This window comes from Chrysemys picta, chromosome 2 (genome assembly GCF_011386835.1).
Source record: "Chrysemys picta bellii isolate R12L10 chromosome 2, ASM1138683v2, whole genome shotgun sequence".
Lineage (NCBI taxonomy): Eukaryota > Metazoa > Chordata > Testudines > Emydidae > Chrysemys > Chrysemys picta.
Genome location: NC_088792.1, coordinates 49,429,297 through 49,456,611, shown reverse-complemented (window position 1 = coordinate 49,456,611; position 27,315 = coordinate 49,429,297). Strand labels below are relative to the sequence as shown.

Sequence of the window (27,315 nt, the reverse complement as noted above, 5' to 3'; positions counted from 1 at the left end):
GTGTGTATAATCTAATATTGCATATATTCTTCTCACTGCTGGTTGCTTAAAAACATCTTTGCAGTGTGCTTAATGCAATAACTTGTTATAACTATTAAAATAATTCATTCCATATCTATATGTAGAAAAAAAACAATTTTTATTACTTATCTGTAGGAATACACATAGAATCTGTAGGAATACCCATGCGTCTGACGAAGTGGGTATTCACCCACGAAAGCTTATGCTCCAATACGTCTGTTAGTCTATAAGGTGCCACAGGACTCTGTCGCTTTTACATAGAATATTGCAGCTGAATTTTACTGTGACCAACAGTTATCTGAGAAAATGCCAGTAACTTTTCATGCATCATCTAGCTAGGTGAAGGATCTGGATCTCCCTAGAGCTCTAGCTCTGGCCAGGATCACCCTTACCCAGGGAACCTGGAAAAGGAGCTCTGGAGGAAGAAACTTCTATATGGATTCCCTTGTGAAGATCCCCCAAATTCACTGTTGAGAAGAATGGGTTTCCCCCCTTTCATGCAGAATAGACTGCAGGCCTGTCACCAAACCTGGTTGATCCTCTGAAATCCATGGGAGTGCAGGGTCATCCACACGGAGATCCTGGTCCTCTCTGCTAGCTCTGGCCTCTGACAGCTCACAGCCTCTAGGCTCTCTGACAGTGCCGCTCCAGTGGGGTGATTTCCTGGCTATGCCTGTCCCCAGTATCTATGGGGAAGGAACACTACTCATAAGAGGTAAAAAAGAAACACTTCTCATAAGAGGTAATACAGTCTGAGGCAGTATTATTTTCCCAGGGGAATCCTTACAGGGCCAGAGAAAGACAATTTATGTTTCCTCTCCCCTCTGTTCCCAGCCTGTCTTCTTATCCCTCAGGCCTGTGCAGCTTCCAACCCTTCCCAGCATGTACATCCCAGGATTCACAGAAAGGCATTCATGGAGTCAGGGAGGAAAGGAGGAGTAAAAACAGTGCACTGAAGGTAGATAATGCCCCCTACATGCCTTGAGAGCACCTAATCTGGGACCATATCATGTACGAACTTTAGTAAGAAATGAAATATTCTTCGGTAGCAGACACAGAATGCTTCCACAGTAGCCCAAAACTTTCCCCTTCCATGAGGTGGAGTCACACAAAAACTGTCGAATAATATTCAGAATATTTGGCAATCTGGCTCACGGAAATGACATGGAATGACACGGAAATGGGAGTCAGTGAGAATGTTCAGTTACATCTTCTGACATTTTAGGACAGTTGCACATTTTTCTCCATAGTTGGTCAGTCATAGAAGATTGTTAAAAGGCTGCACAGCCTGAAGATAACAAACTATCCATAAATGAGATATTTTCTTATCAGCTGGAGAGGAAGAGCAAGTGGCATATTGGACCGAAGATTCACCTTCCACTTCCTTTCTCATTTTGAAGAAACATCAGGGGGAGGGAGAGGAAAGGCTGTGAAGGAGAACTTTCCAAATACCAGTCTCCAGAGTTGTGTTATTACAGTTCATATGTGGTTATAAGATAAATATATGTAAGGTCAAAATTCATCCTGTACAATGAATAGAATATATCATTCAAAGTACACTGAATTATACATAAGTAAGAAGGATGGTTTAGTGGATTAGATACTGGACTAGGACTTGGGAGACCTAATGGAAACAATTCCCAGCTCAGCCACAGGCTTTGAATGGCTGTGTGGACATGTTATTCAATATATAAGATTGTCAGCCCTCCAGGGTTGTCCTGGAGTCTCCAGGATTTCAAGATTAATCTTCAGTGCAAGATTATGTCATGTGATGAAACCTCCAGGAATATGTCCAACCAAAATTGGCAACCCCATCAATGTGCCTTGTGCCTCTGTTGTCCATCTCTAAAATGGAGATACACCTCTACCCCAATATAACATGACCCGATACAACACAAATTCAGATATAACGCAGTAAAGCAGTGCTCCGGGGGTGGGGGGGGAGAGGGCGGGGCTGCGCACTGCGGCGGATCAAAGCAAGTTTGATATAACGCGGTTTCACCTATAATGCGGTAAGATTTTTTGGCTCCCGAGGACTGCGTTATATCAGGGTAGAGGTGTATTTCTGTACCTCACATGGGTGCTGTGAGGATAAAATCCATTAATGAGTATGAAGCTTAAATAATATGGTAATGAGGGCATAAGTAAGTAGATAGCTAACATGTTAAAATACTAGGGACCAATTAGTGGAACTGGGATTAGAAACTAGTATTAAAGACTGCAAATAGGAAAATGTAGGGGGTTTATTTTCTCAAAATATTTTAGAGTTTGCCCTTTAAAGGCAGGGGATTATTGATTAAAACAGAAGGGGAAGTGGGATTAATGTATCTTTTCTTTTGTGGATGCATGTCCTCAATTACGTTAGCATTAATGAAGCTAATATATACCCAGAGGGTAGAACTCTACCTTTCAAGGCCCAATCTAGATTAGGAAAATAGAACTGTTTTTTAAAAGATGTTTGCTAACAGAGTTTTAACACTGTTTTAAACAGGACTTCAACTTAATGTAGAAAGAGCGACTACTGCTTAAATGTGTTAGTTGGTTTTGGTTAACCCAAGACTCCACCTGGGTAACGATATTAATAATAATAAATGATTATATTAGAATAATTACAATAACACTATAAACTAACTTACAGGGTTATTGTCAGGGTTAACTAATGTCTGTAACATGCTTTGTAAACTTAAAGCATTGTAGCACTGGTAGGCAATTTTTTAAAATATGACTTTATACTAGGTGCTAATTAGTGTTAAAAACATTAATCCAAACACATCAGTGAACATTTTAAAACACACTAATTTTTTCAGTAAAGAGAAACCCTAACTTCCATTCCAGCTGTGGGCCAAATTCTAAAGCTGCTTTTAGGATGTTCAACATGGTAAGGTCATTTTTAGGATTAATTTGTTCCTCTGAAGCTTAGTTTTAACTGTCCACCAACGTCATCATTTTACATCTGCAGAAAGTCCTCAATGGTACACTTACCTCAACAACCGAATATGTCCCATTACCAGGAGCACCCATTGTAGTGTATGTGGGAATATCCAGTAAACTGCCTATGTAAGACATAATACATGTCAGAGAAATAATTTTTCTGCAGAAATTCCCCACTATAGTCTCTCTTATTAATTCTTCTATAAGTATTCCTTATAGAGAAAGTTTACCTTACCTTTTCATTGATTCTCCTTTTTGAAACTGATCTTTGCTGTAGTATTAAAGTCTCAAGGTATAAAGCAAAGCATCTGGAACAGAAAAATAGATAATTTTTTTCTTTAGGTTTCATCAAGTCAGCATATTTTTCTCACCTTTTCTGTTCTGTAAATAATCTTATTAATGTTACAAATTATTTTTTCAGATTATCTTGTTAGATACAATTTCCTATATAATTCTGTTTCCTTGATCTATTTATAGTTCATTTACAAAAGCAAGTGCGAGACTTTATTGGGTCACTAAGGCAAGATGGTGGATGTACTTACCAACTTTGATTAAATGCAGCAAATTGTTCTAGGTTAATTTAATTAAATGAAACCTGCTTTAAATATATTAACAATAACTGGTTTATTAATGCAGATTTTTTTCATAAAATGTATTTACATTTCAAGACTATTTGAATTTATTCTTATTGATAAAATTATTATAAGGTCTGGCTGTTTAGTATAATCTAATAAAAGCAAAATTCACAATGGGCAAAGGCAACTGTGATAACCAGGATTAATACATAAATATAATTAGAAAAAGATTGATTTCTGGAGCTCAGTAATATATGTGGCGCTTGAAGCTATTAATCTTAGAAAACCAGGCTCAGAATATCTGGTGCAAGGAATAGAATGTTTGTTACTAATTGTTGTTCAGCAATGTTTTGTGAGCAAACATCATGCAATAAGCTTGTCCTAAAGAAAAATTGAAAAAAGAAATCTTACCTCAATTGGGTGTTATCAGCAATAAGGGCTTGATCCTGGCAGTGGGTTAAGAGGTAGTGCTACCATGTGGATGGGGATCCACAACAGAACTGAGCACACTGTGGGGATCCTGCCAATGCAGATCCCCAGCTGTGCCCAGAGCAGAGAGAGTTAAGCACATGTGGCCACCATGTAACTGGAGAGGGCAGAAGGGGCATGGTGACGGATGAATTTGGGGCATGGTGCCATGCCCTGTGAAAAATGGGTGATCTAGGTGACAACAAGGGAGTTCAGAGTGGGCCCCCCACCAAATTTCCCTGTGCCTATTAGCTGCAAGTCCCACAGACAGGGACTTAGAAGTACCATGGCCCCAAACACATGTAGCTCTGCTGGAGAAGGAGCATGTCTGAAGGCTGGCCAGCCTGTAGTGGCTCCACTTCAGCCAGCTAGAGAACATGGATTCTCTTTTGCTTATATTGTACTGTTCTTTAAAATAGTGGATATATTTTAGAATGCTCGAGAGGCTATTTATGATAGTAAATATAACTCACTTAACACACAGTAATACAGTAAATATTGGGACATTTGACATTGAGCCGGTCTTTATATATTTATAATGGGAATGAACACAAAGTTTGGAAGATGCCAAAGAACAGTTATTAAATCAAAGATAGCAAACTGGAAACAGCAAATTTCAAGCATATCTTGTTTAGCGAATGTTTAAAAGAAAAAGGTTCACTAAAATTTGTTTCAAAAGACCATGCATCTTGAAATTAAATATTACATTAGCAGATCTGCTATTTCTACACACTCTTCCATAGCACCTATCAGAAAGGTATATTGATATTCATTATCAAATAAACTCTATGCTTGGGGGCGTTTACAGTCTTTGGGGCAGACCCTCAGCTGGCTACATTCTATTCAATGTAGTTATGACAATTTATGAGCTGAGGGTCGCCTCTTTAAATATAAAGTGGAGTTTATTTTAAGTTTGGTGAAGATGGCATTACATCCTAATGAATCCCAAATTATCAAGGAGATAATTAGAAAAAAGTCTTTTAGTATCTGACACTTTTCTTTATCCTTTTTGTGAATGCACTTAATGAGAAATAACTTAAGTCTAGGATGACTATAGAAGATGAAATAATAATTAAAAAAAACCAGAAAAATCTTCAGCATTCTATGAATTTAATAATTTATGACATCAGTCTAGGAGTTGCAGATATTCTGTCCAGCCCACTCACCATATTTTGCAGCCTGGCTCATGGGAATGACAATTGGGGACTCAATGAGCAAGTTCATTTTCATCCCCTGATAGCTTAGGACAAATGCACATTCTTCTCCAGATTCAGGCAGTTGTAGAATGTTTTTTGATGATTTATAATTATGCCAACCATCTGAAATTCTACTTGACACAATGTTTTTCAAAGCTTAGCCCTGAAAAGGGCACTGAGCGGGTCTCATTTTGATTACCATCAAAGCTGTTTTTCATGAGAACAAGTTGTTAGTTCTCTAAAACAAGGGCTCTCACGATTGTAAATCCTGCAGCTGAACAATTTGAGTAAAACATGGAAGGCTCCAGGTGTGCACAATGTGAATTTGTGTGAATTGCATATCATCCCCACCCAACTCCATTCTTGTGTTGCGTGTGCAATCTGATTTTTCCAATGTTTGGTAAAATCTTCATTGGGGTTTAAAAGCAGTTTTTTCTAAAAGAGTTCAAGTTTTAATTTAAAGGAGAAATAAAAATGGATTGGAATTTTATCTGAGTCCCTTTTTATGTTTGTTGTGAATGATCCTAGTATGTATAAACTTGTAAAATTCTAGTTTGACAGAATGTGAATCTTCTTCACTTATGGGAAGATGAGGTGTCACACCAATGTATTATGTTATTGTTTAGATTAGTGCCATATATAAAACTAAGCAATTTTATATCACACATATAGGGCTTGATTTTAAAATTGGGCTCTCATTTTGAACCTGCAAATAACAGGAAATAAAAATGATGGTATGTCTATTTTTATCTGAATACCTGGTTTGCTGTAACTGCAAAATTGTAGGTGAAAAATGGGAGGCTGGATGGAGACTCCTTTAAAATTTAACTTCTGAAGTTTACCTTGAGCAACAGAAAGAAATTAAAATTCACATTATGTCTTGTCAAATATAACTGTATATACATAGTTTATATACACTTTTGATAGTAATATGTCTTTTTAGAACATGAGATGTAATCAGAAGACAGAAGCACTCAATTTTTGTAGTAAATATTAAATATTTAAAAAATGTCACTGTGGAATTATGACATTTTTATTTTACCCTTGGTGTGTGGTGTGATTAATATAATTCATTCTACCCTCAATTTGTGCACAGAACTACCATAGATGTCCGTGGGAGTCTTGCATGCAGAACAGTGGAAGAATATTACCCTATGTTCTGAGGCTATTGATAGTGTACAAATACAGAATAACAAAGAACAAGGAAAAATTACAATAAGGTATAATAATGAAGTTCTTGCTTGCATACAAACAGCCTTCATCAGGATGTATTTGACTAAATATTCATATTTAATTATTTTACAAACAAGTTATTAAGCCTGTATAGGCTACTTTGTTCCTTCTGTTCCTTATTTTTGTTGTTAAAAATATGGGGGAAATTTGATTATACACTCATATGTGTTTTTATTGATATATGGAATATCACAAATAAACAAGTTTCCAAAAAATACTCATTGGCTTCTTCATTATCTATCATTATTATAATAAAAGTAAGTATGTGATTAGCATTTGAAATATTAAAAACTGTCTAATTTTGTTTACTGGAATCTTGTACAGGACTTGGAGGATACATAATGGGCAAAGAGAGGATTTGTTTTGCATTGTATTCTTAAACCCACACAACCTTTTAAAAACTTATTAACAGGTATCTAATGCTTGTTGCTTTCCTTTCCCTAGAAATGAAAATTTCCATAGTATTGCATGCTGTATTGTCTAGAGCATGTCTCACTTTTTACTTTTCTGTCTCTTATCTTTCCTTCTGCTTTTCAGTGTACACGATTCTCTCTAAGGTGCACTCTGATCGGAATGTATATCCTTCTGCTGGAGTTCTTTTTGTTCATGTTTTGGAGAGAGAATACTTTAAGGGGGAGTTTCCTCCTTATCCAAAGCCTGGTATGGGATGCTTAGATCTTCCATGTTATAGAAAAATATCATTTTTACTTTTAAATTCAAGATCTCAAATGTATCTAGAATAATTTGTGGTACAGTATTGAACATGTATCACTTCAACACTTTTAACGTTGGTTGACTCTTCTATACTGGTAAAGTAAGTGGATAATTTCAAGTGGTTTTAAATCTTAAGGCTTATGAACTACAGGTATGCATTGCTGTGCATCTTGAGAAGCCCAGTTATGGACTTTGAAATGTTCAGTAGCGCATGTTATGAATCTAAGATTAGAATCTGGCACTTTTCTTTGGTATCCCATTAAAAATGTAGTCGTACAAGCTTAATTTTAATTTTAAAAAGATTGAGTCATATGGTGATTTTTGTAAAATATGCCCCATTTGAGATTGTATCCGTTTCTTACAAAATAAATAGTGATATTAACAATTTGTGTCAAAAAGCATCTTATACATTTTATAAAATTACTTTAAATACACAAGGAACATTTAAAATAAAAATTTTAAATGTCTTTAGCATAGAGCAGTGATGATTATTTTCTTTCAAATAAAATGAAAGCTTCCTTGGTTTCAATCCTATTTTGTTTCTACATGCAGTAACTTTTTTAAATTGTAAATCAGTCTTTTGTCATAGAAAGGGCTATATTTTCATAAGTATAGTATTTTGACTTGCATCCATGAAGTAAAACTAAAGGAAGATCATTAACAAGATAGAAAACATAGGTTTGAATTCATCTCAAAAACTATATGAAGATAAAGGACATTTCCCCCCACTTTGTTTATAAATTATTTAGCCTTCTAGAAGCAAGTAAAATTGAAAAGTTCTACTTCATTGCCTTGAAACCACATTGGGGAAAAATAGCATTTGTTTGAATGTCATATGTTTAAAATATTCTCAAGAGAAAAAAATAACTTAATTTGTTTTTATTTTCTTTAATCTTCTCTAAAGGTGGATGTTTTGACAGACCCTTACTCTTGAGTTTGTGCTCCATGTGTATGACTGCTGGAGCTACAGAGTTTTACTGTCAGCCAATAATATGGTGAAATGTGCCTATCTCAGGCCCAGTTTGTCCCCTCCTGAGATAACAGCTTAGGGATGTAAATGGAAGGAATTTGAAAGTCCTTTCCTAATTGCAGATTGTCTCTAGAACATTGCTACCTCAACTCCATGTCTGAGGTATGTTACACAGATGCAGTGTGAATCTCTGACTTGTACAATTGTGACCTCATGATCCACTGAAATTGCCTCACCCGTAGGCATCATGAACACCACATTGATCATCAAGACCCAACATTAGGATGACCAGATGTCCCAATTTTATAGGGACAGTCCTGATTTTGGGATCTTTTTCTTATATAGGATCCTATTACCCCCGACCCCCAGGCCGGATTTTTCACACTTGCTGTCTGGTCACCCTACCCAACATTTGCAATATAGTCCTTGTTTAAAACTATTGTGTATGACAAATCTGCTCTGCCGGATCCTTAGCATCACAGAGCCTTTCCTGGAGAAGGACTTTGAAACAAGCCACATCTCAGACTGCTGATGTATTAAAATTGACTTTGAGGAACAAACTGTGAAATGGGGTAATTTAGGATGAACCCTAGCGACTGTAGCACCCTGGTGAGATTATTCCCAGAGAAGTGATGTTGGGAGGGTGTTCTGTGTTGCCATGGTAACATGTTTAACTGATGTCTTAGCATATTGCTGTAGTATCGTGGTTGATTCTCAATTTCCTCTGACACCCTGAGGTTTCATTGATTTTTGAATTTGGTTTGTGTTTAACTCACCAATTAAAATGAAGACCATCCATCATCTGGGTTATGAAAGTCCAAATAAGCAGAAGTCAAAATCACACTTCCTTTGTCCAGTCTCCCACTGTTGCTTCCTGGGTCTCTCTTCTTGAGAGTCTGCACAATCTTTTTCTGATGTTTCTCATTCTAGGGTACAGGTTCTCTTCCTGAATGTCTGTGCAAACTCTCACTCCATTCATGTAGCGAAGTGAATGGGAAGTTCTTCCTGCCCTCTATTGGCAGCTGTACACTTGGGCTGAAAAGAAAACAAGTGCCTGGTTCAAACCCCAACCCCCCATGTTCCCTTCCCCGAGGCTTCTTCCTTCACTTGCTTCCACTTGTTCTTTGCCCTTCCCAACATTACCTAATAAAACAGTCTTAAACATCGAGCTTCCTCTTCTGGCACTTCTTCTCCAGCCATCCAGTTCTCTAAGTGGTACTTTTGATGGCCACTGCCCAGGGTCCTTCCAAGATACTTTCTGTCCACAGCTCCTAATCGTTATCTGCATCCTCCGGCTGTGCGAAAAAAGAGCTGCTTATTTACTCTATTCCCAACATACCTTGCCTGGAGTTTCAAACTTTCATTCACTTTAGGAACTACAGATCACAACATTCCTGTGGTCTGTGCTGAAATCAGGAGCAGGACAGTGTTCAATGAGGAGCCTACCCTTAAAGGGCCAGCACACCATATGTAAGTGTTATTTTACCAGTTAAAAATTGTATCAGAGAAATCTTGTTGTCCTCTTGTCTTTTCGGCTATCACAAATTTTTTAAAACAAAATACTTTCCCACTTCTGTCCTGTGGCACAAGCTTGTTGGCAGCGATTGCCTCTTTCCAATCTTCTGATCTAGGGGTAAATTTGGAAGAGTTTCTCTAAAGCAAATCTGTTGCTCAGTTGTCAGTGTTGAGAACCTATGTGTCTTGACACATGTTAAGGTGTGAAAAAAAACAGTTTCCCTCTTACAGTAAGGTCCTCAGAGGTAGACATTGTTTCTAGAGCCTTTAAAAAATTAAAGGTTTTTGTGCTTGGAAATACTGGGCTTTGAATCCTTTTGCTTCTGTTGGTAGTGAGGCTGGATGATTTGGTGTTCTAGGAAACACAGGCCCCTGTGAAGCCAGGATCTAGCAATTGATAGGTGGAAGCAGAAGGGGTCATTAGGGCTCTAAGAAAATACAAGCACACTCCACTCTGCTGTTGGCTATACATTTCAAATATGGGATTCCTGTCAATTACACATGCTGAGGCATGGACTCAGGAGTGTGGCTCTCTCAAACTGCACTTTTTTGATAATAAAAAATTACAGTTTTATTATTTCCCCATGGAACTGCAATGATGTGTTACAAAACATTATAGTAATTGTGTTTATATGACAAAACTGAACTCAAAATTATTTAATGGAAACTTCAAAAACAAGGTGCATAAAGTTCATTTTTTGAAAACATTCTAATATTGTGTATCTTATCTAGGTGAGATAAGTAATGATCCTATAACATTTAACACCAACTTAATGGGTTACCCTGACAGACCTGGATGGCTACGCTACATTCAGAGGACACCATACAGTGATGGAGTGCTGTACGGATCACCAACTATAGAAAATGTGGGCAAACCTACCATCATTGAGGTACTTCCTTTAAAAGCATCAGAAGGTTTTATTTCATTTTTTAAATCTTTATCACTTAATGTAAAATAGTGTGCAAAATAACTTCATGAACAATTAAATGAACATCTAAATATTTAACTTTGCACTTCTCTTCCCTAGAAATATACCACTTATCTTTCCCTTCAGTGCAAACAAATACAGTTGTTAAATCAATAAACAGATTTTTTATTTACTTTTTATCACTCAGTGGTAAATTATTCATGTTTACTTTTGTAACTAACACCAAACCATTTTCCTATTCTAATCTCCTAATTACTAATGCTGACAAAAATCACTATTTGTTGTATCTACATCACTAATATGAATATGATTCTAAAATTTTAAAAGTACTAATTATATAGTGAACAGCAGTTGAAAGACAAAACCTGTATGATTCTCAGTCATGCCTTTGGTCCCACACCACAGATTAGCAAGTCAACGGGGCAACTCTGCAGCTCACAACATTATGAAAAAATTGCTAAATATTATATAGAGGCAATATAATATTTTCTGTCCTATTATCTATCCCTTTCTTGATGATTCCCAACATTCTGTTTGCTTTTTTGACTGCCGCTGCACATTGAGTGGATGATTTCAGACAACTATTCACAATGACACCAAGATCTCTTTCTTGAGTGGTAACAGCTAATTTAGACCCCATCATTGTATATGTATAGTTAGGATTATGTTTTCCAATGTGCATTACTTTGCATTTATCAACATTAAATTTCATCTGCCATTTTGTTGCCCAGTCACCCAGTTTTGTGAGATCCTTTTGTAGCTCTTCGCAGTCTGCCTGGGACTAAACTATTTTGAGTAGTTTTGTATCATCTGCAAATTTTGCCACCTCACTGTTTACCCCCTTTTCCAGATCGGTTATGAATATGTTAAATAGGACTGGGCCCAGTACAGTTTTTGTTTTATTTGATTTACTCCCTAATAAATAGGTGAATGGTTTTTTCAATCTTTTATAGGAGTTTTAAATATATAGTTTGTGATGTAGCTGTAATAAGTGATTTATCTATCTTTTGGATTTATTGTTAAACTGAAATTACAAATAAAAAAAGGAAAGAATGCCACTCTAAATATTAGTGCTACAGTTAGTGTTAGTTTTTCAGCAGATTTAATTTTGCAGTGCTAAATTAATTTTTGTTAAAAAGCTCTCAAATTAGAGATTAATTTTCTATTTTTTATTAACATTTCTTATTCATAGAGTACACTATTTTTACAATTTAAGCTTTATTCTCTTCACTTACATAAATTTGCCTGTAACCGATATGTCAGACCACTATCCTCTCCTCATTCCAATCCCTTTCAAGAGCCACTTTTACTGGGACACCTTCAAGAAGTGAGCTAGTCATATTATTTTTAACTAGTGTGCTCCACTATGCTATTCCTATCCTTTCCTGAGAGACTGCATAATTTCATTCACGTAACCACTATCCTGCCCTCCACCTTCTGATATTTTGTTACCTCCCTTTGTTGAATCATGTCAAGCTAGATTGTCAGATCTTTTGGGCAGAGACCATCTATTTCTATTTGTGTTATGAGACATCTGTATTTTTGAGGGTAATGGGGAGGAAAGGGAAAAATACACAATTCTGATATACCATATTCCAAAATTCTTATGAGTTCAGTCATGGTATAACTTTTCAACATAGTCAAAGAATAATCACTGGGGACTGTTTGGCCATCAGATGAATACCACAGATCCTTCATGCATTTAAAAGGTACCTTTCTGTGTACTTGTACGTAATTATATCAGAGAAATTTTTCCCAAAAATAAGGAGCATATACTCTGTATCTCCCAATAGCTTTCAACACACCTAAAGATAAAGACTCTGGCATTCTTATTATTTGTATTGTGGTAGTGCCTAGAAGCCCCATTCATGGATCAAGGTCCCATTGTGCTAGGCTCTGTACAAATATACAACTAAAAGTTGGTCACCATCCCAAAGACCTTACAATGTTTTTTCCTATAAATATCACCAGTTAGGTTAGCTCCTCCAGGAGCTAAGAATGAATAGAAACCTTACAGCCTTCAGGACAAAATACAAAACCCATCTCTACTCTTTGACTTTATCATACTTAGGTCAATAAAAGAAGAAAAAAATACAGAAAAACAAACGAACTGTTCCCTCGTGTTCCTGAAATGGAGCCGAGAGAGAAAAGAATACAGGACTAGGGTACGCCAATCACTTGTATGTAAATATGTTATCCATGTGGTATCTGAGAATATTAGTGCAGTATAAATAACTACTAGTGTGAAAATCCCAGTAAACTGTCTTTATTTAATATAGTGCTCCTTCAAAGCCAGTAGGCCTGCTCATTCATTTATCTTTCCTGTTTCTATATAGTCCATAGAGGTTATATTTTTACTATTCAAAAATAAAAATAATTACCATATATACTTGTTCATTAGCCCATTCGTTTATAAGCCGACACCCCAAGATGGATAAGTAAAAATAACAAAAAACTGTATGACCCTTTCATAAGCCAACCCTATATTTCAGGGGTTGGAAAACTTTGGCTCCCAGCCTTTTAGGGTAAGCCGCTGGCAGGCCGGGCCAGTTTGTTTACCTGCCGCGTCCGCAGGTTCGGCCGATCACGGGAACGGCGAACCGTGGCCATAGGGAGCTGAGGGGCTCCATGCCTGCGGACGCTCCAGGTAAACAAAACGACAATTTATTAGATATTCAATTCAATGATTCCATAGAGCAGGGATCAGCAACCTTTGGCACGCAGCTCGTCAGGCTAAGCACCCTGGTGGGCCGGGCCGCTTTGTTTACCTGCCGCGTCCACAGGTTCGGTCGATCGCGGCTCCCATTGGGCGCGGTTCGCTGCTCCAGGCCAATGGGGGCAGCGGGAAGCGGCGGCCAACACATCCTTTGGCCTGCGCCAAAGGTTGCCGATCCTTGCCATAGAGTTTAAAATCATCAAATTTTGGTGTAGACCTGTTTATAAGCCGACCCCCGATCTTTGATGCGTCACTTTTTTACCAAAAATATTCAGCTTATGAACGAGTATATACGGTACATATATTAGTGAATATTTTTAATTTAAGAAAAACAATATTTTCTTTGCTGAATTCATTAATTTTGGTTTTCATATTTGTACTACCATTTTGGTGTCATCTGTTTTTATTCTAGATCACTGCTTATAACAGGCGCACCTTTGAGACTGCAAGACATAACTTGATCATTAATATAATGTCAGCAGAAGGTATGTACAGAAGAGATTTTGCAGCGCTCTAGATTGTATAAGTGATAAATTGTTAAGATTACATGATTAATAGATTTGACAAAATACTGTCAAACATTAAGCAATGTTTCAACTAAAAGCCTGAGTGGTGAGGAGGTAAGGGAAACTTCCCTGTCTTGATTCATCCTGTTTGTTATTTTTTGCTAAACCGTTTTTGCCAGGGCTGATTTATGCCTGGTTCTTAAAAATTCTTCTGAAGAGCCAACTTTTTTGCTTTTGGAACCAAATTGTACCAAACTGTATATTTTCTACACCTACACCAAATACAAGGGATATATCTCTTCTTCTGCGAAGTATTTGTTTTGAAACCAATAGTAGTGAGAGCTGTATTTGAAAAGTGCATCAAGCCTTTGAAGTTAAAGGACAAAGAAACATGCAGGGATGTCAGCATTATTTTGCATCTCAGTTGGTTAATGAAAGATATATCTAACTGGCGAATTAGACTTTTAAAGCATAGAATGAAAAACTTTTTGCAAAGTTAGGGACACTGGATCAAATTAAGCAGTGACATAATCAAGTACTGCTCCACTGAGGTAAATTGAGTTGCACAATTTTGTCATCAACAATAGTAGATATTGGATTTTGAAATGGAGGCAGGGAGGCCCAATATGCTTTTTTAATGTCTTTATGAAAGACAATGAATTTCATAATATCAAACGCTTTATACAAGCAGTGACCTTAAAGATTCAGGTTGCCTTGCAAAACAGCTAGTTGCATGTTCTATCAACTGTCATTGAAAAAAATTCTCCAGATAAATAGAATGAGCTAAATTCTAATTTCATTTATATTGGTGAAAATCTTGAGCAGCTCTGAAGTCTATGGAACTGCTCCAGACCTACAGTGTTGTTAAGTCCAGAATCTGGTTCACTGGGCCACATTGAGCAGAAATGTAGACGGTAGTGCAGGTTAGTCAAAAAAAGAGCATAAGTGTTAAAGAAATGTAATTCGCATTGATTTAGTATTCAATGGGTAGGCAAAACAAGTGTCATACACAAAAGAGATTGTCATAAGAGAAGCACATAACAGAATGTTTTATGATAAGGTAAAGGGCTGCATTCTCTTCCACACTTTTCCTGTTATATAATCTAGTCAACACCCCCCTGTAAATAAAAATCCTTATCTACTGCTGCTTTTTTCTGGGAGCAGCGTCTCTACATTCTTTTAGTTTATTATGTAAACTCATTGGATATATTCTCTCCTATTCCACATACAGAACTCCTATTCTTGTCATTGGCAGTGTAATACTTACATTGAGTAGAGAATATGTCCCATTATCAGAAAAAAATATGGGTGCCACAAAGCAATAGTGGGTTTTTTCTTTTTCCTTTTCAAATTGTCATAGGGAGTGCTTAGCATTTTGGCTTCCATCCAGCAATGCATTTAAGCACATACTTAACTTTATGCACATGGTTAGTTCCATTAACTTTAATGGAACTGCTCATATGCTTAACTTTAAGTATGTGCTTAAGTGCATTGCTGAATCAGAGCTGTAATGCTCAGGGCCCTGCAATACCAAGCCTTCATTCCCTAGATTTTAAAAGCAACACATAGGCTTTTAACTTTGATATGCCTCTTGAATTTATTACTTATTTTATAGCTAAATCCCCACAACATATAGAGGCCCATAGCTGATGTATCACCAGACGAAGAAAATCCCTCCAAATGCATTTAGGTAACTGAAATGATTCACTACAGTTAAATCATAATGATGAATGTGTGACAATCACTTCCACAGTTATAGACAAATGTCATAAAAACTCAGAAGGAAAACTGGTATGTGATCACAAAGCATCTATCTATTCTAAAAGTAGCAAAAGAAACAAGGAAAAATGTCAGACAACAATTTTTTGCAAACATTTTTTCTCCTCAAATTTTCTCCAGTGTGAACATCCCTTTCATCTTCATAATGTTACTATGTTGATTTGTACAATATACCCTATCATGCTTAACTAATAACATCTGTTTTATCATGAAAGATTGTGAAAGGCTTGTTTTACTAAATTTAAAAGCTAGTGCAAAACTAAATAAATAAACCAAGTGAAAAAATCAGATAGCATCTCCAAGAAGAGTGTAAAGGATTTAAAAACTAAGCATATTGATATTCATTTAGGAAAACCTGTGTTCTTCAATACAGTTTGTAACCAGATTGCAGTATGTAACAATATAAGTAAAATATTCAGTAGTCTGTAAAATCAGAAAACAAGACATAAATACATGTAATTTGAGTTAATGAGACCTGTAAAATGAAAATTCTTCTGGGTTTTCTTTAATATTTGAAAGAAGGCTTTTTATTTTATCAGAGCTCTGACCACTACTCCTGGCCTCCGCTAAGTACTTTTAGAATATCTATCTATGGGGAAAAAATGAAATGTGCATATTGAATTTGAGTGTGCACTGGATACAAATGCACAGTACCACAAAAATAGTTGCACATAAAACATAAAACTCAGGTGCAGCAGACAATGTTCTGTGGTAACTTTTACATTTAAAAAAGTAGATGTTTCAGGTTAACCAAGTTGCAAACAAATCACAGTTCAAAACTGAAAACAATACAAGTCACCTTAAAAATACCAACACCACTGATCTGTCTTAAAATTAGAGCTGGGCAAACTTTTTCAGGCAAATTGAATTTTCACTGAAAAATCTGTTTTGGTCAACCTGAATCTTTGAATTTGACACTAATAATTTTGACCATTCACAAAACAACCAGAGGAGGAGGAGGTGAAGTTTGTGGTGGTAATGGTGGTGATGCTGCTGCATCTGCTACTGCCCTTATATTATTTAGCTCAGTGGCTAGGGCATTCACTTGGGATATGGGAGATAGAGGTTTGAATTCCTGCTCTGAAATATACCTGATATGGAATTTCTCAATCAACTGAAAAGTCAGAAAAAAATCAGATTTGGTTTGACCAAACTGATTTTTTTTTTAAAACATATATTTCAGAACTGTCATCCAACTGAAAAATCAGTTATTTGCCCAGCTCGCCATAAAATTTAGCAGACCATTCTAATTGTGGGTGTGGACAGTTTGTGCATTTTGAATTTACTGATTACTTAGACAAGAGGAAACTAAAGTGAGACCTACAATATAGTCTGTCATCACCTTCAGTTTCAAGATGGAGTTGTGGCCTATTGCATTTACAGGTTCCAGCCTACAATATTTCATCTTGAATGAATCATCTCATGCCACTCTGGTCAGTGTATGAAGCAATGCAGGCTGAGACTTGTAGTCATTGCAGGCCACTCCTCTTTGCCCAAGAGTAGGGTAGCTGCAATTTTCTTCATTTAATGCAGATTAAGTGTTGTCTTCAGGGGGCAGATCCTGTGCAGAGGTAAATTGTCATAGTTTCATTGAAGTCACAGCACTATTATAATTTACACCAGCTGAGGATCAGCTCTCAGGTTATTTGCAGGTTGCCAGTAGCTCCATCAATAGGGCAAAGCTTGAGTGCTTCTTTAAAAAATAGTTGGTGCCATTATAAATAAACATAGTTTGATAATTAAACAAGAGTGGCCAGATCAGAATATAACTTGGTATCATAAAAGGATTTTAGGAAGGTGCCTCCTCAGTCTTCTTTAATAAGTCAGTAGTGCAGTACTCAACCACTATTTTAGATCTTTTGTAATAGACATAACTCTTTTCCTTCACAACTAGATTTTCCTTTACCATATCAAGCGGAGTTCTTCATAAAGAACATGAATGTAGAAGAAATGTTAGCAAGTGAGGTTCTTGGAGATTTTCTTGGAGCAGTGAAAAATGTGTGGCAACCAGAGCGTTTGAATGCTATAAACATCACCTCAGCTCTAGACAGGGGAGGCAGAGTTCCACTTCCTATTAATGATATGAAAGAGGGGTAAGCACATGTGTATATATATCTAATCTGTTTATAAGTCTTTAGCACTCAAAATAAGTGTCACTGAAGTGTTTAATGTTCCTTTCAGGCATTCAAGACTGTTTGGAAGTTACTTTTTAAAGAACAAACTTTTGGAAATTGTTATTAGATATTAAAAATACATATGTACCCAGAGGCCCCAGATCGGGAGATCAAGGTCTTTTGATGTTAGGTGCTGGGAATTTACAATCAAAGAAACATTAACAGTTTTCCCTGCTTACAAAACAGGTGGAAGGAAATAAGACTCTCTTAATCTACAATTCCAGTCTTATATCCCAGTAACTCCAGAGCCTAATTTTGATTCATGACTCTGAAGTTCTATAACATAGACCTCACAAAACTTAAAATTAGCTCAGCTGCATTCTGTTCCAAACATCACAGGCACATTTAAAGCTACATCTTCCAATACTATAGCTCTTAAATTTAGAGTTCACTGATCAATATTGCTTGTGAAGGGGCTCATTCCTTTGCGTTAGAAGTTTTAGGAATTTTTTTTTAAAAAAATATACAGATAAGAACTTACTGGAGAAATACGCCTTGAGCAAAATTTTCCTTTTTTAATGTTTTTTGATTGAGAGGCTTCTTGAAGTCTGTCACTACAGTTGAACAGCAGCTAAAGAAAATCTGGCACCCAACCCCCAAGTAAGGTATCTGAAATTTGTTCATTGAACAGTGTCTTAAAGTGGATTATTTATGTATTACTGTAATATATGCTGGCTAGTAAACTAACTCCTGGAATTTTTAAACACATGAACTAAAGAGATACGCAGCTTCCTCATCCTGTGTTAGCCACACCAGTGTATATAAGATGCTACATAGAGTTTCATCTGTGGTGGTTTTGAGTATTGCTCAGACTGTGCTCTGTGTACTCCCTGGCAAACTGAACCTAAATTCTGCTTCAAGGTCCCTGGATTCTGTGACTTTTTGGTGCAGCAGATTATATTCTGTAACAGTTTCATTTATTCATTTCAATTGAGATAAGTATGAAAATGAATAATAGTATCAGTACAATAGCCCTTGTTTTATTTACTTTGACACTAAAATCAGTTTGTTTTGTCCCACACTCTGCTTTCAGTATGTTGTAAAATTTTGTATTGACAGTGCATAACTGTCTTGTGGAATTTGTTGAGAGAAGCTGGATGTTTTGACAGGTTGGCATCAATAATAAATTAATAAATTGCAGTTCTAATTTAAAGCATTTTCAAATACATTTTACAATTTACATGTGGGAAGAAGTGCTGATATATCCATGAATTTTCAAGAATGCTATGCTGAACAAAATTTTCTCTTATATGAAATGGAACTATTTTAACAGAACTTCCTCAAGTACTTTATCAATGATTTATTGCTGTTTTTACCTCAAAATCCTGAACTTTGAGCTTCGTAACTTTTTGAAAATGAAAACTGACTATTGCTAGTCATAATCACACAGTACACTCAAGCAGTAGTAGGAATGTAATAAGTAGCTAGAGAAACAGTTTGGTCCCAGTTCATTGGGCCTACATTGGAAAAAGTGATGTCATAGCCTATAAAACACAACTAGCTGTTTTAGAAATGAACTATGGTGATCATTGGAACACAGAGGACTAGACTTTGTTCATTAAATATTTATTTATTAATGGATATCCTGATGACACTTTGTCACACATCTTTTTCTGCAGTGTCTATGTTATGGTTGGTGCAGATGTTCCATTCTCCTCATGCTTACGAGAAGTGGAAAATCCACAAAATCAGCTGAGATGCAGCCAAGAAATGGAACCTGTAATAACTTGCGATAAAAAATTTCGTACTGAGTTCAATATTGACTGGTGTAAAATCTCTTTGGTGAGTCACTTTGTGATAACATAAGAAGTGATGTGTTTGTAAATGCGCTACTTAGAGCTGAAGATAGTGTGGCCGAGTATTTTGCAAGCCTCACTAAACAACTCTGCCAAATGCACTCACTTGTGACTGATCAGACATAACTCTTCCTTCAGCAGAGACTGCTAGAATGTGGAGGGATTTTGCTATGTGGCTAGAAGTGTATTATAGTGCAGGCAAGACTAAAACCACCAAATTCAGTTTCCTTTGTGGTGACTTAAGTAGGATTTGAACCCATAAATGAATGCCTGGTTCATTAATTCACTGCACTGATATGCCTAGGTCTAACTCATTAACCTAAAAAAAAAATTGACATCAGTTACTGACATACTGAGTTGAGTAATTTAGCAATGTTTATCCTTGAATTACCTTGATTGATCATTCGTGTTGTTCTAGCCATTCCTTCAGCCACCTGCTGGCTAGTGTCAGGAGCACTAGGCGCACAATCAGCATAGCGCACCACAGCCCAGAACTCCTGAGCTCAAGCAATCCACCAGCCTCCACCTCCCAGTTAGCTGGGATTACAGGCATGCACCATCACGCCTGGTTGCAATGTTTCTAAATTGTTAAAAACTTCTTCTGAACATAAACATCTCACATTAAATAAGAGGCAGAAAATGAAAATAAGATGAACTACTGGAGCCAAATGAAACTGGAAAATTTTCCTCAGGTTTATCAAGTAAAAGAGAAATATTAAGGAAAAAAATAGGACTACTGTTGGCCAGGGAAGGAGAATAATTCTGATAAGAGCTGAATTTTTAAAATGGTTAGTTTTTCTCAGTTTTAAACAAAAAACAAAGAAATTGAGGAATGGGAAGAATGTAATGCAAACAATGTTAAACCAAGATGGTCAGTAAAACCCGTATCTCAGTAGGGCCAAATGAGATGTATGCAGAAATTTTAAAAGAGCTAGCAGAGTAAGCTGAATCACCTGGTAACACTTAACACATTGCATTTCTTACCTTCATTGCATTTACAAATATTAATTTATCTTTACATGCTCCTCAGAGGTATGTTAATAAGCATTATCCCCATTTCACAAATGAGGAAACTGAAGAAAAGAGGTGAAATGTCTTACCAGGATTTTTTGGAGAGATTATCAGAATGGGGATTTTAAAACGTAAACATACCTAATTACCTGTCCATGTGCAGTCCAGTAGATCACCCATCCTCTATCTTTCAATACATTTTGAATCAGAAGAGTTGCCTAAAACCTGTAAAAATGACAATTATTGCAAAAGGAAGAGCCATAAAATATCCACTGTTTCTGTGTTGATTGCTGAAAAAATTAGCATAAATTAGGGATGTCTGTAGAAAGGTGTCTAATAACAGACCAATTCAGGCCTGACAAAAGTTGCTGACGCAGAGTAGTGATCCAGAAGTGGGCCTGTGTCTCACAACATTGTCTAACACTTTCCATTATAGAGATTCTTGCAATTTTTTAAAAGAAGCTCTGAAACCTCCATTGTTTGCAGCAGGCCTTTGAAATTCTGCAGGGACAAAGTCATGGGGTTATAGATATGCCTTTTGCTTGTTCAATGAAATTTTGTTCAGGTTTGAAAGTTTTACAATTAATAACTCAGTCATTTCCCTTCTGTTGCTTGCACTGGTCAGGAATTTTTTGGCAGCCTGCCACAATAATAACTGAGTATGAACATTCTAAGGCCAGTGCTGTTTCCAGCACCGCCTCATCACACAGTGTACTGAGAACATCTGGTAGCTGCCAGAGCAGCTCCCATAGCAGCAAGTGGAGTGAAGGAGGAAGTGGATTCAGACTTCCCTCTGTCTGCCCACACACCTCCCGGCATTGATCACATACCTCCCCACATCTGCCTTCCTCCAGAGCTAAACATGGGGCAGGTGTTCCCAAAAGTTTGGGAGAGGGCTAGGCATTTAAATGCTCACTTACTATTTTTTCCACTTGACCTGTTTCACACAACACACAGATTGGCTGCACAAGGAGGCAGAATTAAAATTTCACAGGAAGCCATAAATCTAGCATTTCCTAATGTTTAAGTGCTTGACTTTACAACCTAAATAATGTTCTTTTAGCAGTTATTGAGGTGTTTTTTTAATGTAACTATAAATAAGTCGTGTTTGGGTTTCAATCAATTATAAATTGGAAAACTGCACCAGAAGCAAATTTAACTTATTCAAATTAAACTGAAAATGCCCAATTCTTCTGCACCTAGGGCAAGCAGACATGCGGCTCCAGTTTTCAAGATTACACCTTTGCCCCCTTAAAATGTGGCTCAGGACAGTTTACCATACCACTCTTTACTCTTTGGACAGAGTGGTCTGTCTCCCTCCACTGGTCCTGGACTCCTTGCAGTAGTGGACACTCCTAGAGAATGTTTGTCATGGAATTTCCTTCATCTGGCCCTTATCAACCAAGTCTGTTGTCACAGATGCCTCCCTGATGAGATGGGAAGCATATCTGGGGTCACTGTATGTTCAAGGTCTGTGTTCAGAGCAGGAGTTCTCACTGCATATCAACTTACTGGAGCTTCTGACCATCTATGGTGCGTGTCACACTTTTCTGAACTGTATCAGGGGCTCAGTGGTTCTTTCACATACTTACAATAACACCGCAATGTATTCTGTGAACAGGCAAAGGGGAGCACACTCCAGGATGCTCTGCCAAGGGGCATTCAGGTTGTGGCAGTTCTTCATCGAGGAGAGTATCACTCCGATTGCTGACCACTTGCCCAGGGTCCAGAATCATCTCACAGACCATCTCAGCAGGAATTTTTCCCTGGTCTCTGAAGACTAGTGTGAAGACCATCTTTGCAGCTTAGGGCATTCCGATGATCAACCTGTTTGTTACGAGCAACATCAGGAAATGTCATCTGTTCTGCTCTCAAGAAGGCCTCAGACTGGACTCCCTGTCTGACATCTATCTTGGCTGCAGTCAGCACGTCTGTATGCTTTTCCCCCAATCTCAGTCATCCCACAGGTCATCCTCAAGCTGAAGGCGGATCGGGCCAAGCTCATTCTGATTGTCCCAGTGTGACTGAGGCAGTGCTGTTTCTCTGGCATTCTCAGCCTCCCATATCCTGTCCTCTTTATCCAAACCTACTCACACAGAATCATGGTCACACTTTAAATCCCATGCTCAGCTCCCTGCATCTCGTGGTATGTCTGCTTCATGGTTAACTAAGGAGGAATTCTGGTGTTCCATGGCTTTTCAAAAGATCCTGCTCAGTTGTAGAAAACCCTCTACCAGAATGGCCTATTCATAGAGCCTTGCAAATCCACACATATCTGCTTTGCATCCATGGATGCGGATATCTGTGGATCATTTTTGTGGATCGCAGATCGGATGTGGAAACAAATTTTGTATTCATGGGACTCCACCTATTTGGCAAAATGGAAGCAGTTTTCGGTGTGGTTGTTGGCCTGCAGTGCTTAACCAATGCTGCCTTCTATTCAAGACAACTTTGAGTACTTGCTGCATCTTCAGTCACTGGGCCTTGTGCTTAGCTCATTGAGAGTACATCTGGCGGCAATATCAGCGTTATGTCCCCCTATTCAGGGAAGATCAGTCTTCTCCAGTGCCACAGTAGCAAGATTCTTAAAAGGACTTCTTTCTCTCCATCCTCCGGTCTGAGAGCTGATTCCTCTGTGGCACCTTAACATGGTCCTAGTGGTTTTAATGGGACCTTCGTTTGAGCTCCTGGTATCTTGTCCCTTTCCGCGTTTGTGTCAGAAGACTGCATTCCTGTTAGTGATAACATCTGCAAGGAGAGTCTGTGAGTTGCAGGCTCTGATGGGAGAACCTTCATGCACGCAATTCTCTACGGATAAAGTGACTTTACAACCACACCCCAAAAATTTTGTCTAAAGGGGTTTCTCGGTTTCATTTGAACCAGGTGGTATATTTACCAGTGTTCTTTCCTAAGCCATATTCATCTCCAGAGGAGCAGCACGTTCATACATTAGATGTCAGGTGATGTTTAGCCTTCTGTCTGTACAGGACTAAACAGTTTCATGCTTTGCCTCAGCTATGTGTGTCATATGCAGATCATATGAAGGGAAAAGAGGTCTCTTGACAGACTCTGTCTAAATGGATATCCTCCGGTATCAAGACTGCATATGAAATGGCTTCAATGGATGAGAGTGCAAGCTGCATCAATAGCATTCCTGAGTGATGTCCCATCCTTGGACATTTGCGTGGCTGCTACATGGTCATCCATACATACATTTATGAACCGTTATGCCATTACCGCATCTTCCAGGGCGGATGCAAGCTTTGGTGGGGGCAGTCCTGCAATCCTTGTTTAGGTGGACTTGGAGCGCTGCCTCCTGGGGTGGGTACTGCTTGTGAATCACCTACATAGAATGTACAGCTGCATCTACTTGAAGAAGAAGAAGAAACAGTTACTTACTGTAAATGTGGTTCTTCAAGATGTGATGCAGATGTGTACCCCATGATTGATTCTCTGTCCCCTCTGCTTTGGAGTCTAGCCTTTGGGCACTCGGTGCCTAGGATCTGAGGGGGATCAGGGCAGTGCTGCCTCATATAGCCAGGGGAGGGACCACGAGTGTGAATACCACCCCTCTAGGGGTACTGCTAGACAAAATTCTCTGGCTCCAGTGCACTGGGTGCACACACATCTAAGTGGAATACATGGCTCCATCACATCTCAAAGAACCAATTACTGCAAGTAACCATTTCTTGTCCTCTGACATGGATCTGTACATCCCCGGCAAGCAAATACTGCTGAATGCAGTGGCTAGTGCTAGTGGCAGAGAGGCAGGAGCAGACTATGCCCCCCTCAGGGTCATGATTCCATTCAGTACTGCATCCAGTTCACTTCCTTTGAACATCAACTAGGGGGCAAAGAAACAGGTAGAAGAGACTTCATACAACCTTTTTCCAGTCATTCATAACTCATTCATGCAACAGAGGGCAGGGTTTACTTTTTAGTATTTAAGAAATGTGCTTAATATATAAATGTATTTGTTAAAAAATAAATCACTAGCTAATAATCAGATTATTGTAATACAAAAGTCGGTCTTTTGAATTTATTTTATCAAATAACAAAAATTAGTGTTGTTTGGTAAAATAAATTCAAAGGACGTATTTTTATATTACTATAATCTGATATTTGCTATTGATCTATTTCTTAATAACTACATTTTTATATTTAATCTTACTTCCGTATATAAAAATAAAATAATGCAGGATGAGAATGAGTTAGTCAAAGTGTTACTTACAATATATCTGAAAATCAGCATAATTTCTTTAATTCGGTGAAACCAGAACTTTGAATAGATCCTCTAACTTCATTTATATGACTGATCAAAAATGTTTATCTTGTGCTATGGCAATGTTTAGAATGAGTCTTCAAAAGTGCTTTTAAAATATCTACTTTTTAGTGATGTCATAGATTCTTTGGAGATAAATGGTCTTCTAATCAACAATTTTTTTAAATTACTGTTTTCATTTGTAAAACTATTCAGCTACTGAATAAATATTTTAGTAATCTTTTTATAATTTGTCTTTTTAAGTTTTAATTTGTCACTTTATACTGGTCTTCTAAATCATCCAATAATTGATAAGACTATATTTCATCTAAGGAAATGAATGAGTCTGTTGTTACTTAGATTTAAACGAATAAAAGAAACATTCACCTTATGTATTAATTATATTCTGAAGTCTACTAGTTCATATATGTTACTATATGGGATTATTTTATTTTACATTGAGATTGAACAGGCACAAGCACAACCAGGGTATATAATTAAGTTCAAAATCCCTTATTGTGAAGTTAATACTAAATAATTGAGCTTTACTATTATACAGTAATTGATGACATTAATTTCCCCCCCTTTATTAGGGTTTGAAAGTGCTACATTGCTTCTTTCTTCTACTTTCTAGTGACTACAGTACACTTTGGGAGTGTGAGTGGGATGAATAATTGAACAGAAGCAGGATAAATATTACCTAATCGAAAACAGGGGAACTGGATATCTGAGGGAATTAATAATGGGATCTATACACCCTTTCTGCTTTATGTTACAAGAAGAGAAGAGTGAATAATGAATTTCTTTGGTCAATGGCAATTCCAAAAAAAAAAAAAATTTCAGCTTGAACCGAAAATGAAATTTTGACATTTTCAGCCAATCAAAAAGTTAAAAAAAAGAATTGTGTCAGTGTTTCTTTTTGTATTTTATTTCTTTTTAGAATCGAAGGAAAATTTGAAATTACAAATAATTTCAAATAAAATAAAAACGTTCATTTTGAAAATATCCAAATGAAACATTTCAGGTTTTCAGAATGTTGGGGGTAAACCTCCCCCCCCCACAAAAAAATAAACAATTTGATTAAATTGACACTAATTTGAGAAATGGGGGGGGAGGGATAGCTCAGTGGTTTGAGCGTTGGCCTGCTAAACCCAGGGTTGTGAGTTCAATCCTTGAGGGGGCTATTTGGGGATTTAGTTGGGGATTGATCCTGCTTTGAGCAGGGGGTTGGACTGGATGATCTCATGAGGTCCCTTCCAACCCTAATAATCTATGATCTATGATCAAATGTTTTGGTGTCACTGAATCATTAATTTTCCCCGAAAAAAGTTTTGGCTGTAAAATTTCCATAGCTCTAGTTAAAAGTACAAAAGCTTGCCCTGGTTGATATTGACCAAAAAATGGTTATTTGGTACCTTTCTGTCTTTGATAATTTTTCAGAGAGTTTACTGTATGCTCATTGACCGCTGCTGTTATTTGGTAACTATTCAGTGACTTAAATAAAATTAATTGATGGTCTCAGTCAAGTTCATATAACAAATTGTACCATTTTGGGGTAGTCACAGCATTGGTCAATGAGCATTTTCTGTGATTTGGTCTTTAACATTAATTAAGACAATGGAATACCTTACATGAAGAAGTCTTTGGAAAAATAAATGGAGTTGTGAGATTTCATATAATTTGAAAGGCTGTGCTTTGTAGTGTTGCTTTTTCTGATTTATGACTGGTTAAAATTCTTTTCATTTTCCACAGACATTTGTTAATTGGTTATGTAATTGTCTTTTTTTTTTTTTTTTTTTGTATCAGGTTGATAAAACAAAACAAGTTTCCACCTATCAGGAAGTGATCCGAGGAGAGGGAATATTACCTGATGGTGGAGAATATAAACCACCGTCTGATACACTGAAAAGCAGAGACTATTACTCGGATTTCCTAATTACACTGGCAGTGCCCTCGGCAGTAGCACTGGTGCTTTTTCTAATACTTGCTTATATCATGTGCTGCCGACGGGAAGGAGTGTGAGTACTTTAAAACACTAATTAGTAATTGTAGATTTTTCTGAGATTGTAATCCATATGAAAGCATTCTGTAGAAGAGTATCATTCAGTTCATAAAAATACTTTTTAAACAGACCAGCAGAAATATTTAATATATATTGTACAGTTTTCCAACTAAACATGCATTCAAATTATTGGTAATCTCCAAGAGAATAGATTTAGGGACTGTAGTTCTATTCAAAATGGTTAAAATGTCTATGCACAAAAAAAATAAAATAAAAATAAAGTACCCACCAATTCAGGACAATTATTTAATTTGACTAAAATTTTCATTCACTGAACATTAATTTTAAAGATCCTAACACTAATAAAATAAATATTGCCAGGGACCTAAATTGAATTTAGGGTTATAAAATCCAAACATATGAAACAAAAGCAGCAAGTAACGTAGTTTCTTCCATCTCTTACACGTACCCTGATTTCAGTTTGTCATAGAGTTTATTTTAGCCAGAAGCCTTTTCCT

At 37.1% G+C, this 27,315-nt stretch overlaps 1 protein-coding gene across 38 annotated transcripts in view; it reads left to right on the top strand.

The window, feature by feature from the left end:
• SGCE (sarcoglycan epsilon) overlaps positions 1-27,315 on the top strand; it is a 54,981-nt gene that overhangs the window by 9,036 nt on the left and 18,630 nt on the right. For 14 of the 38 annotated variants that reach the window (XR_010598258.1, XR_010598259.1, XM_065583117.1 and 11 more), the window contains 6 exons: positions 6,962-7,084; positions 10,356-10,513; positions 13,681-13,753; positions 17,448-17,646; positions 19,347-19,509; positions 26,602-26,813. Coding sequence is in view for 36 of the 38 variants with exons in the window: in XM_065583117.1 (XP_065439189.1) it covers positions 6,962-7,084; positions 10,356-10,513; positions 13,681-13,753; positions 17,448-17,646; positions 19,347-19,509; positions 26,602-26,813 (928 nt within the window). In the remaining 2 variants the exon portion in view is untranslated. Of the gene's footprint in view, positions 1-6,287; positions 6,412-6,748; positions 6,837-6,961; positions 7,085-7,448; positions 9,579-10,355; positions 10,514-13,680; positions 13,754-17,447; positions 17,647-19,346; positions 19,510-26,601; positions 26,814-27,315 lie in introns of those variants that run through there. The other 24 variants (XM_065583137.1, XM_065583141.1, XM_065583150.1 and 21 more) reach the window with 6 other exon arrangements.